This window comes from Capra hircus, chromosome 26, assembly GCF_001704415.2.
Source record: "Capra hircus breed San Clemente chromosome 26, ASM170441v1, whole genome shotgun sequence".
Lineage (NCBI taxonomy): Eukaryota > Metazoa > Chordata > Mammalia > Artiodactyla > Bovidae > Capra > Capra hircus.
In genome coordinates, this window is record NC_030833.1 from 9,878,378 (window position 1) to 9,891,312 (window position 12,935).

Genomic DNA, 12,935 nt, shown 5'->3' on the forward strand with positions numbered 1-12,935 from the left:
AAACGAGCAGGCTTTTCATCGTCTGTAAAAAACAATAGTGGAGCCAGCCCCAACTCAAGGCAGAGCCACCAATCAGACGAATGAAAGAATGGGCGTGAGGGCCACGGCAAGCATCAGACAGCAACCCCTATCCCCACTTCTCTTCCCGCCACTTCCTGTCCTGACCTCCTGGGGAAGGACTCTCTCAACCTGGGGAAAAGCAAAGGACTTTGCAGTCACCGAGGATCTGGAATTCAGTCTCCTGGCTGAGTGATTCAGTCAAGTCCCCGGGGTTTTTTAACCTCTTTGAATCTCTGTTTCCTTCTTGTAAAATGGAAATAAAAATAATTCCCACGCACCAGACTATTTCGAGGGTGAAATGAGCTAGAGAACGCTTACCTTGAGGGTGCCCCCGTGGGTGCACACATGTCAACATCCTTCCGCCTGTCCGGTGCCTTGCACAGGCGCACACCTCCACCCCAGCCGCGCGGGGACACCCCACATTGTCCTGCTTAATTTTTCAAATGCAATGTCCTGGAAAGCACAGAGGCTTTGCTGAGAAACCTCGGCATCCCACAAGGGCCAAGGATTTCGTTAATGGAGCTGGTCAGGGAGTCGGGCAGCCCCGTCTGGGCCCGTCACCTCCAATGCGGAGCAAAGTCCTGCTTCCCCAAGCCTTCCCCCAGATTCACCTGTTCCTGCCTGCCGCTTCCTTCTTTGAAGCCTGGAGTGGGGAGGGGCGTCGGCAGGGGTTGTCCCTGGCATGACCTCGGGCCCCTCAGATCTCACATCTAAGGAGCTAGTCCTCAGATACGTGCCCCCTCCATTGCCAGCGACTCCTCCCTCTTTTCTCTCCCCCGTCCCAGGCCCCATCCTCAGAAGGTAATTTTAGTATCTCCCTAAAGTCACCTATGAGAGCCCCAAATGAGCTCTCAGAAAAGAAAAATGATACAAGAAGCTCAAGCCGTCAACTGACTTGGCAAATTGAAGTTCTGAAAGATGCTGAGATCTCAAAGGTTGCAATGCCAGGTCAGGTGCCAGCTTCTCCTGTTCCTCCTGCAAAGCCAAGTAACTTAAATGGGCCTCAGCGGCCACCACCTGGGCAAACATTTGCAAGCACAGGTGCCATTATATGAGGCTTCCCAGGTGGTGCTAGTGGTAAAGAACCCGCCTGCCAGTGCAGGAGATGGGAGTTCATCCCTGGGTCGGGAAGATCTGCTAGAGGAGAGCACGGCAACCCACTCCAGTATTCTTGCCTGAAGAATCCCATGGACAGAGGAGCCTGGCGGGCTACAGTCCATAGGGTTGCAAAGAGCTGGACACGACTAAAGCGACTTGGCACGTGCACGTGGCATTATATACACTGAGTTACGAAAAAAGTGGCTGATCCCAACCCACAGGGGTCCCCGAGGCCAGGCACTTCCCATGGTGGCCCTGTGGGCAGGTATAGCGAGGTGGCTAAGCTGGAGGGTAGCCTTGGACTTCTGGCCTCCAGAACTATGAGAGGATAAACTTCTGCTGTTTAAGCTGTGAAGTGATTTATGACGGCCATCCTGGGAAAATGGACACCTCTCCCACCCCTTTACTCCCCGTATATACCATCCTTCCAACCTGGGGTCCCTGGGAAGGTCAGGAGTAATTAGAGAATCTAACCGCCCATATCCCTCGTTTAATCTCCAAAGTGGCCTAATTATCTGTCACCCATGGTGAATTGCCCACCTTTTCCTATTCCCCTGGGACAGGAATGGACATTTCAGGGTTGATCTGCACAGACTAAAAGAATGAGCAGGAAGAGTGACAGCTTGCTGCTTCTTTGAGCCAATAAAGGAAATAGATTTTGCCCCCTAAAGTCAAAGAGCATTTGTAAAAAACAAAGTCCAAGCTAATTTAATACACTCACTTAATTATTTTAGTAGCAAGTCAATATTCCTCAATTGCTCCATCTTACAAACTCAGCCAAGATGACAAAGGAAACATTATTTAAATCTGTGGCCAAAAAAGTGAGCCTAGATAAAGAGAGCAAAAGGCTAAATCTGATATGATTTAACAAAGGCGAGAGAAGACCCAACCCTTCCCAAAAAATAAATCATAGCCACACTTATTGCCAAGATCCAAAGAAAAAAAATTTATTTACAATAGAGAATTTTATTTGAAACATGCATTTTTCTTTTTTCTTTTTTTTAAACAAATCAGCAAATGCAGATCAAGTTTACACTCCTTAAGGCAAGAGTCCCTTTGCAAGCTGTACATGATCATATTAAATCCAAAAGCCGCTCACCCTGGAAACTCATGTACAAAGGGCAAGGCCAAGGTCAGCGATTTGTCTTTTATTAGAGAATCAGACAATCTCCCTGATACAGGAACTCTGAGGTCAACTTGCTATGAATTATACTAGGAAAATGCAAACCAATAGCAAGAAATTCTGATCGTCTCCTTAGTACTGCATACAATCAAATCAACTTTATTTAGAAAGGAAATACAGTAGTGCATACGAAAAAGTGAAAACAGAGCCTGTCCACATAACCGGAGGGACAGCAGTGTGCGACGGTCATATTGCACGCAACGGTCGAGTCCAAACATTTGGTTCAGAGTTAGCTTTTCCCCATTTTGGCAATCAGTTCATCACAAATCTTGGTGAGTTCTTCAATCTCTTTATTCTGCAAGTGAAGACAAAAAAAGAGGTTGCTGAAATCTCCTGGTTGTTGGAAATCAAGCCAATCAGAATGGTCACTGGGCTTTCTAGTGTCATCCAGGCTGACTGGTCCCCCTGAGGATATCTAAAGCAGCAAAAGAAATGACCTGGAGCCAAGTAACCTGTACATCCCAGCTCTAGCTGTGTGACCTTGGGCAAGTTACACAACCTCTCTGAGCCTCGAGTTTCCTTATCTCAAAAGTGTAGATGATCACATCCGTCCCTCTCAGAATTTAGTGAGGTAAGAAATGCCAAGCTTCCTAGCACAGTGGCCAGCGCAGAGTATGGCTTAACCAGCATTCATCATCTCTGCTTATTTGTCCCCAAGGCTGCGGGCACCAAAGGGTGGTCCGCGGTGAGCTCTTCGGTGGCTCTTTTTGAGAAATGCCACCAGAGGGGTTAAGCAATTCTACTTGGATGGGACCCGTAGCATTATTCAGAGGATGCCAAGTGAGGCGGCGCTGTGGATACAGGGCGTGCGGAGAGGGGTGAGGGCAGACACAGGACATCTTCAGGGGCTTCTCGGGCCACATCTTGCCCATCCTCTGAAGCCCCCTCAAGAGGAGCCAACCATGTGTTCATCTCACAGCAGAGATCTTCAACACTGTCCATTCTCCAGCAACAGGCATCCAACGGGGTGGGACCTCCATCCAGACGGTGGTGGCTTTGCTCTCACATGGACTAAATGCCATGCCTGATGCCCATCTGGCTCAGCAGCCAGTCTTGGCAGGTCCTCTCCAACGGGGCGAGACCTTTCTGTATCCCTGGAACATGGTGCAGCCAGCTTTCCCTTGAGGTCCCCGTGGAAGGCGAGTCTTAGGTCACAAGGCTGTGCTCTGAGGCTGCACTGAGGCCCTTCTCTAGAAAGCTCCGGGCCTCCTAAGACACGGTCCAGCCGGAAGCCACGTGCCCTGGGTACCCGGGCTGGGCTCCAGGTGCCACTCATCGTTGAGCCGGTGCTCCGGAGGAATCCAGCCTCCTTAGCAGAGGACGTTCAGTCCTGCCTGCAGCTGCAGGTTCAGTCCTGCCTCCAGTCCCCACGGGGAGACAGCTCCGCCAGGAATACACCTTGGCCCACCTCCCACCTAAAGTCCTGTGCTCTCGGAAGCACTGAAATGCCTGTTGGGGGATGGATTCTGCATGGGACTCAGGACAAGCCACTAATCCTGGAATTCCTGTTATCACCGCTCGGGCTGCTTGCAGTGATATTTCATGTTACTGGAGCACTTTTAGCACATGCTGGTCAGCGTGCAAACCCAGCGCAGGCCCTGGATTGCGCTCCGTTCTCATCGTAATCTCTTAACAGAAGCCATTATTATACCCCTACTTTTCAATGAGGAGACTGAGGCTCAGAGACGGTAAGCGTTTATGCGTAAGGTCACACCGTTGGTCAGACACAGCAAACCTGAAACACGAATTCCAGTCAGCCTGGTTCCTAACAGCTTGGCTATTTCACGTGTTAGGCACAACGCCTAGTGACTGATGACGTAGGGGCACGAGCAGACCCACGAGCTGTGGATTCTTGGAGGTTCTCCAAGCTCTATCCTGGCGCCATCAGCCACCAGCCAGGAACCTGCCCTATCACGGAGCTCAGCTCACCAGGCAGAAGTCCCAGGTCCTTTATCAAGTCTCAGCTGGGCGAAACGCCCAATGCCTTCACCTAAGAGATGCCTGGGCTGGGCAATAGGGGGAATAAGGTTTCTGAATCTCTTGAAAACAGAGACCACCCCCTCCATATCACTTGGAGCCCTTTAGGGAAGAACTCATGTGGTTGACCCACTCCTCCTGAGTTTTAGTTTAAGATAAAATTATGTTTGCGGATACATTTTCTTTTTTTCTGTTATCCAAATCAGCGCAGAGCTTACTTGCTTTCTTCCTTGTCTTCTAGTTTGCCAGAAAACCTAACATCCATCATCTTCACTTTGCAACTATAATCATCCGAACAGGCCAGGTGCCTTCAAAGCATCTCTCCTGACTCTGGTTTTAGCTCTATTGTTCTAGCTAATATCCTGATGTGATTTAAATACCATCATACCCTGATGGAAATAGGAGGGAACAACTTCACACCTTCAAGATCTTCCAGTTTAGTCCCCCAGCATTACAAACCTAGGTGGAGTGCCGGGCCTGCCAAGGGGCAGGATGGACAGCAGGGAGGTGTGGGGACCTGAATCTCCTGAGTTTCGAGCTCTTTCCCTGAGACCGTGTAGGGGATGTGAGAGGTGGTATCCACCCACTGCAGAGGTTAGTACTGCTTGGCCCAGAACCCCTGGGGCCCAGCCAGCCACCCTGGAAGCCAGCTGGGTGATTCGAGAGGAGCAGAAGCCATTTGGGAGACTGGACTCCTGATGCCACCTGCCTTTAAAGTACCCCCACCAATGCCCATCAAGACCCCAGTGCATGAGAAGCGCTGTTATCCCAGGCCACCAGGCCTTCGATGACCATCCTGGGGCTCAGTAAATCAACCAGAATCGGGGGTGCATGTCTGGAAATCCAGGGAGGGAATCTGACTAGCACACACTCACTCAGAATCAGCCTCACAGCTCTCCTGGGTGGAAGAGGCTTTTCTGTAGGACACCCAGGGAGTTGGTGTGTAAGGTGACCCAAGCCCTTGACTTGGACATCAGGAAATCTGGGCGTAAGCTGAGAATCCTCAGGAGTATCCCCCTCTAATCCTCGGGAGTAGGAGGACACCTGGGGGCCCTTCTGACCCTGGCACTGCCCATGTTCTGCAGGTGTCTCTGCCCAGGGCGTTGCCTGGTGGGCACCATCCTGCTCGCTAGGTGCAGGGGTTAAAGCACGATGCCTGGCACACCGTAGCTGCTGAGCAAACATCTGACAAATGAATGAATGTTGAAAAGGAACGGAAAATGACAGTTCCAGGGAAGGCAGAAAGGGAGCCAGTCTCAGGGCGGGGTTAACCTAGAGGGAGGGCAAGGCCACGCCCACGAAGCATGACCCTGCCCCAGGAATGCCTGACGAGTGGCCCAGAGTGAGAAGCCCAGCTCCGTGTGTCTGAGCCTCTGAGCTGCTGTGGGCGCAGAGAAGCCCAGCCTCCGTGTGTCTGAGCCTCTGGCCAGCTCCGCCTGCCTGTTACCTTCTGCTCCAGCGTTCTCTCCAGAGCATCCACTCGCAGCTGCTCCTTCCGTAGGCTGGCCTGGTAGGCAGCCTGTTCCTGCTGGGCCTTGCCCCGGACTTGGGCGATCTCGGCGTTGGCCCTGCAGGAGCGGGTTGGGGATGGGGTTCAGATATGATCACTCTTCCCTGGAGATGCCTCCCACCCTCTTCCTCCCCAGTCTGGGCAAGTGTGCTTGCTCAGTCGCTTCATCCGTGTTTGACTCTGCGACCCCATGGACTGTAGCCCCCAGGGTCCTCTGTCCATGGGATTCTCCAGGCAAGAATACTGGAGTGCGTGGCCATGCCCTCCTCCAGGGGATCTTCCAGACCCAGGGATCGAACTTGTGTCTCCTAAGTCTCCTGCATTGGCAGGTGGGTTCTTTATCACTAGTGTCACCCAGGAAGCCCTTCAAATCTGGGCAGGGGGAACCAACCATCTGGCTCCAGCTCCCTCCAACAGGGCCATGAGCACAGGAGCCCATGAGAATCCCTGTCCCTGTGATGCCGAGGTACTTCCAATGGGTACCCTGGAAATTGCAACATGCATCCCTCACTTATCAAGATGGACACTGATGGAGAGTGTGCTATCCTAAACTGAACTGAAAAATGCAGCTGGATGATCCACTCAGCTGTGGGATTGGGACTGGGAATTATCCATTATCCCAAGGCGATGGCAGGGGTGCCAGGGAGCTCCCAGACAGCCTCGGCCAGGGCTGGCTACTGAGGGGCCCTTGGGAGCAGACTCCGGGCAGCCTTACCTGTCCAGCTTCTCCTCCGCATGGACCTTCAGCGCCTGGTACCTCTGTTCCTCCTTCTTTACTCGAGACAGGTACTCTTGTGCACACTTCTTCAGCACCTCTTCATTCTGACAACGATAGAGCACGGGGGTCAAGCCCCCAGAAGAAAACCCAAGGAGGGCTGGGGACCCCGAGGGCTATGGATGTGGGTGTAACCCCTGACCGCCGCGTCCTACCCCCCATCCGGCAAGGATGGCCTTCCAGAGCGCCCCCACGATCCTCCCAACCCGCGCCTCCTCCCCTACCACGCGGGTCTCGCCCTCCCTCCCCGCGAACGCCAGCACACCTTGCGGAAGCCCTCCAAGACCTCCTTCATCTTCTCGTATCTCCTGAAGAGATCGGCCAGGGATTTCTCCACCGAGTTCAGGTCGGCCAGGGCCTGCTCCTTCTCCAGGACCAGCTGCTGGACGGTCTGGTGGGAGACCGACTTCTCCCTCTGTTCATCCTCTGGTGGGAGACACAAGGAGCACAACGATGGAGCCCACAGCTTCTGGACCTGGTCTCGGGGACCAGCAGAGGCGTCGGGTGCAGCTCAAGTCTGACCTGTGGGCCATCTAGGACCTCAGCTTTCAGTTGACACAGACCCACTCCCTCGAGCCCGCCCAGACTCCGCCTCTAAAGGAACAAAATCCACGGCTCCATCATCCCAGACCTGGGCCTGTGCCACATTAGATGGGATGGAAATGAACCAGTATCCTTTAACCTGATCACTGCAGCCCCTTAAACTACCTTGGAGACCCTGCTGATTCTATTTGGTTGTTGATAGCATAAGGACCAATCCATAAGGTAAAAAAGAAAACATCACTCCTGAATTTGGTGTTGAGCCAGAATAAAATGTGCTGTAGATGGAGCTGTGAGGGAAGGAATACCCCTTCTTAAGCATGATGAAGCTAAAGAGACGGGCACTGGAAAAGAAAACGGCTTCTTCATCCTTAAAACATCCCATTAACTCCAAGCCCACATAACCGTGGCCCTGAAATCCTGCTCTACAAAAACGGCCATTTCTTTTGATACGGCGAGTGTCTTCTTTAATTCCCAGGAAAATGGAGCTATTTCTGTTGGAGTGACTTTCTTAGTGTTGCACAAAACAATTAAATTCTGGCCCCGCCTGGAGTGGCTGATCCTGGTGGCATGCTCTGTATACCAGTCTGTCATTGGTCTGCGTAGGGAAGGAGCCCCTTGCTCTGATCGGTCTGGAACTTTGCTGGCAGCAGAGAGTCTGTGGAGGGGAGCACCCCTGCTTGGAGCTCCTGTCCGTTCTCAGGTCACCGGGGTGGGGGGGCGCTGGGGCCAGAGGATGGACAGCAGCTGTCATCGATGACAGCGCCACAGCATAGCAGCGGCCTGTGTGTACTGGGCTCCTGCACGTGTCAGGCGCTGGGCTGACTGTCCTCTTGACTCAGTGCCCTTCAGCCAGCACCCGGCAGTTGGTCTGGGCTTTAAGTAGTTCAAACCGGGTCAACCCTCCTCCCAGGGACCCCTCTTTGCACTGGAATAAACCCCCACCCCACATGCTCTCTGCTCTCAGCACTGCTGCAACTCTGCTGGGAAAGCTGACCTGGAGCCCCCCGTGGCCCCACCTCGCTCAGAGACACGTTTCCTGAACCCACGTGGGAAACGCCTCATCTCCATGCCCAGCATGGGCCTCCCTGGTGGCTCCGTGATAAAAGAATCTGCCTGCCAATGCAGGAGCCGCAGGTTTGATCCCTGGGTCAGGAAGATCCCCTGGAGTGGGAAATGGCAACTCACACCAGTATTCTTTTCTGCTAAATCCCATGGACAGAGGAGCCTGGCAGATTACATACAGTCCATAGAGTCGCAAAAGAGTGGGACACGACTGAGCGACCGAGCAACCGAGCACCCAGCACCGTGTCTGGCAGTGACCACTCCTTATCGTTATACCAGACGTGTGGGTGTGCATGTGTTTGTATAAAGAATGCACACTCCACGAGGGCAGGGTCCTGTGAGTCTGTTCTGTCCACAGCTCTGTCGCAGGCCCAGAACAGGGCCTGACTCACAGGACACAGCAACACACGCCTGTTGTCGTGCAGTGAATGAATGAGCAGGGCAGCCCAAAGGCTGAACTCCAGTCTCCCGCACAGGAGAAGCTGAGTACTTTTTCACTGAGGATTCAGCAGAGCCAGAACCAGACGCAAGGCTGTGCTCGCAGCTGTGTCTCTACGTGAGCCTCTTACTAACGCAACTGGAAGGATCAGTTCAGTTCAGTTCAGTCGCTCAGTCATGTCTGAATCTTCGAGACCCCATGGACCATATAGCATGCCAGGCCTCCCTGTCCATCACCAACTCCCGGAGTCTACTCAAACGCATCTCCATTGAGTCGGTGATGCCATCCAACCATCTCATCCTCTGTCACCCCCTTCTCCTGCCCTCAATCTTTCCCAGCATCAGGGTCTTTTCAAATGAGTCAGCTCTTCACATCAGGTGGCCAAGTACTGGAGTTTCAGCTTCAACATCAGTCCTTCCGATGGAAGGAAGGAGCTCTCTTAAAAGTGGGAAGATGTTGCTTTGGGTTCTTTCCCCTTAGATTCTCGATAGAGGGGCATCTTTCTGTATCCCGACGTCGGGCGTTTTCCTGCCTGTGTGTGGACAGGAGTAAAGAGCACAGAACAGGGACCACATTGGGGTTTCGGCTCCAGCCCTGACCGTAAACTTGCTCAAAGTCCTCACTTGAGGTCCCAGGGCCTCAGCTCCAAAATGAGGGGCTTCGCACATGTGAGCGTGCACCCTGATCGGCTGGGAGCTTGTTTCAACGTAGGAGACTGAGCCCACCCGGGGGATCTGATTCAGTCATTCTGCGGTGGGATCTGTGCGTGTGACAAGGTCCCCAGCAATGCTGAGACAGCCGGTATAGGGACCACGTCTGAAGAACCATAGGCTGGGACGACACCTGATGTCCTGCCTCTCAGAGTTGCTCCTCCCAGGGCAGAGGTGAAGAACCAGGAGGGAGTCTCACAGCCCACGTCCCAGTCCTAGCTCTGATAATTCCTGGCAGTGTGACCTTGGGCAGAGTTTTTCAGCTCTGTCCTCCACATCTGAAAACATGGGATGAGAGGATATATCTATGGCATTTGGGGAAGATTAAATATAAAGCCCTCAACATATAGTAAGAACTCAGGATCAGTGATCTGTTATCAACAGCATCACTATCTCCCTGAACTGCTATGATGTCAAGTTGTAGGGACCCACGGAGAGGGAGCTTTTGAACATATAGTGAGACGAGAACCACCAACAATCTGCCTGCTACGTCTAGACTCCTAAAAGAAAGGGCACTTCAAAGCTCCACCAGTAACCAAATGCTTGTTTCTGTTCTTTGAATTTTAGCTGCTTTCTTAGTTCTCAGCAAACTGTATAATACACATTCTGGGCTGGTTTCAGGCCATGTATACATTTCACTTGGCTTGGTAAAGGAGTCATTTATCAAACGGAATCCATCTGATTTCCTGGATCTGAGATTAGACTGCCTCAGGCTTCCTTTCCTCCTCCACCCCTCCACCACCCCCCACCATAACCCTTGTAAAAATAGAATTTCCCTGTTCCCAGGAGACCAAAAAGGAGAGAATGCTTCACACATCTTTTTTTTTTTTTGTAAATGACAAATGCTTCTAGGTTCTTCAAATCAGGAAATCAGCTCACAACCCAAGATGTTCTAGACAACACAGGAAAACAATGGCCCTGGAGATTTTTTTGGCTTTTTCAGGCAAAACACTATAAAACCCTGTGGGAAATGCAGCCAAAACACTAAAGCAAAAGTAACAAAAATAGAAAAACCAACAAATGAGGGTTGCAATGGGTGGGTGTCAAATTAGATGAAAAAGCATTTACTTACCAGGCTTGCCTGTTTGTTTTGCAAGCAAAGGGCAAGAAGCAACAGAAAATGGAAGCAAAACAGATAATCAGGGCAGTTGTTAGGAAAGCAGGGAGGAAAAAAAAAAAATCAATTGCAACAACCCAGAATGCAGAAAGCACAGAAATCCCTTTTCGTCCTAAATTCTGAACAGTTGATATTTGAACTTAATGAAATATAGTCTCTTTAGTATCATATGATGAGAATGAACAGTGATGGCAGGACAGATGTTACACTGACATAGAGCATTTATAAAGGTTAAATGGAAGCCAGGGAGCCAGGCGGGAACCAGGAAAGGCTAGTGGAGGTGGAGTGGAAGCTGGTTTTAACCTCAGAATGCTGGTACATTTATTCTGGGCCCTGAACTGCCCAGCTGTCTGAGTTTGCCCTTCCATGGGGAAGGCTGGGTGGGTGAGTGGGAACGAGAAGAGAGAGACAGGATCCGGATGGGAAACATGGCTGGGTGTCCTGCTCAGAAAGAAGGCAGGTCCCACCCACGGCTACAGTGAGTCCCAGCCGCGCTGCAGCCCGTGTCCTCAGCAAGGGGAGGACAGGGGCCCCAGTCGGCGACCTGCCGTAATGACTAGGGATGACATGCACAGACGGGCCACCGTGCTCCGATGAGACCCGCTCTGGGAACGTGGATGATGAAGAGGGCAGTGAGTGGCAATGGGGATACATAAAGGGGCGCCTTAAAGAGTGACAAAGCTGCTTCCAATGGGGATGTTGGGGGCTGGCAGAGCCACCGGAGAGTGCTCAAGCACCCCCAAACAGGAAATCACTCAAAGCAGGTGAACTTAGAGCTCTGGAAGAGGTGGACCCTCAGGTCAAACACGCCAGGTCTCTTGGGAGGGGAGATTGGGTGTGTGTAGCCTTAATCCCTGGAGTCAGGGTTCCACACGCTCCTCAGATGGTCTAGAACTGAAAACACTGTTCTAACGACTGTCGCCTGCAGACACACAGCAAAAGCATCAGAGGGGAATAAGCTTTCTGTCCCCACTTACGGTGACCACGTAAGGACAGGCCACTTAGGTCAACTAGAGATTCTGAGTCTTATCAATTTTCAAGAGGGAAATGTCGGCTTCTATCAAACTGCCAGTCGAGCAAGTAAGTTAGGTTGCTGTGGACAGCCTGCTGTCAGGGAAAAGGCTCACGTTCTCTCCAACACTGGCCTAACTGTCATCGTCAAGAATAAAAATAAAAATGTACGACTCCAAGGTGTGGAAGGATGTTTCTAGATGAGCCAGGTAGATCTGAGTGATGCTTTCACGTTCCGACTCCAGGAGGTGGAAAGGTCTCATTCAGCTCACTAAACAGTGTATATTGCAAGATATAAATGCTTCCTTCTGAACACTTTCAGCAGCACTTTCAGTTCCAAGAATTTTTTTTTTAATCTCATCCATATGTATCCATAAATTTTTATGCCCATTTAACAAAGAGGTTTCATTTAATAGAAAGCATACACCATGAGGCTGATCCTTAAAAAAGATCCCAGTGGGCTTTCCCCTGAGCTCTAGGAGAAATGGCCTTTATTATAATAAACCAAAATGAAAGCTTTTTTGAAAGGAAAGCACTCAATAGGCAGCTTCTTCAGTGTTCCCAAGGTTCCTGTCATGCTTATCTTGGGACAAAAGCTAGAGGTATGGTATGGCTCATATGATATGAGAAGTCATCAGCTGAAACAAACATCAAGTTGGGACACAGAAACTGTGGTCTGCAGTGAGCACATGTCCTTAGGAGTAAAAAAAAAAAAATTTAAATCCAGTATCATGGGCCTAAGCAAATGAACAAATAAGCAAAAATTCCACACCTGACCCCCAGAGTCTTAATAGCATTTCTGAATAGTGATCATCAGTGAAAAATCTTGGGCTTGGCACTTCTGCAAGGTCTTTTCTCGATTTGTCTTTAAAAGCAGAAGAGCCAGTTACTTGAGGTCTAGTTACTTGAGGCCTTCTTTCATTGCAGGCCAAAGTAATCTGTCACTACTGGCTGCCAGGGATGCTGTGTTAAGACAGTCTCTGAGGCAGTATCCAACCTCAGGAAGAAAGAGCAGTGATCAGTTAACAGGGGCAGGCAGCTGGGCTGTCGCATGTTCTAATAGTCCTTGTCCTGGACCCTATGTAAAGGCCAGTGGGTTTTTTTTTTACTTGCATCTAATCTATACTAGGGTTTAGCGATTTGATGTTAGAGATCTAATTCTCTCTCGTGAGCAAAAAAGCCTCCAAACACCTTAGGAACCAATCCCAATTTTTGATTAGGGTTGGGCCCCCATGAGGTGGACTATCCTGGCTGGGTCACGTGGTGACCATCGAGGTGATGGCCATGGGTCCCCACTGCATACTAAGGGACGTGCGGGCAGGCGTTTCCAGGAGGTCCCCAGACTCACCGCCTGCAGCAGAGCCTCGTTCTGGGAGGCTCTGGTCCCTCCCTCAAGGGCTTCATGTGCTAAGAGGAGCCTGATAGGGACACACTCTGGGTCTCTAGCTTC

General features: G+C 51.2%; 1 protein-coding gene across 8 annotated transcripts in view; it reads right to left on the reverse strand.

Annotated features, from left to right (window-relative positions):
- Positions 2,078-12,935, reverse strand: part of TACC2 (transforming acidic coiled-coil containing protein 2) — a 206,861-nt gene continuing 196,003 nt past the window's right edge. For 5 of the 8 annotated variants that reach the window (XM_018041283.1, XM_013975233.2, XM_013975234.2 and 2 more), the window contains 4 exons: positions 6,869-7,029; positions 6,544-6,650; positions 5,766-5,886; positions 2,081-2,636 (listed from right to left, as the gene is read on the reverse strand). In XM_018041283.1, the coding sequence (XP_017896772.1) occupies positions 2,571-2,636; positions 5,766-5,886; positions 6,544-6,650; positions 6,869-7,029 (455 nt within the window). In that variant the 3' untranslated portion in view covers positions 2,081-2,570. Of the gene's footprint in view, positions 2,637-5,765; positions 5,887-6,543; positions 6,651-6,868; positions 7,030-12,935 lie in introns of all 8 variants that reach the window. The other 3 variants (XM_013975232.2, XM_018041287.1, XM_018041286.1) reach the window with 1 other exon arrangement.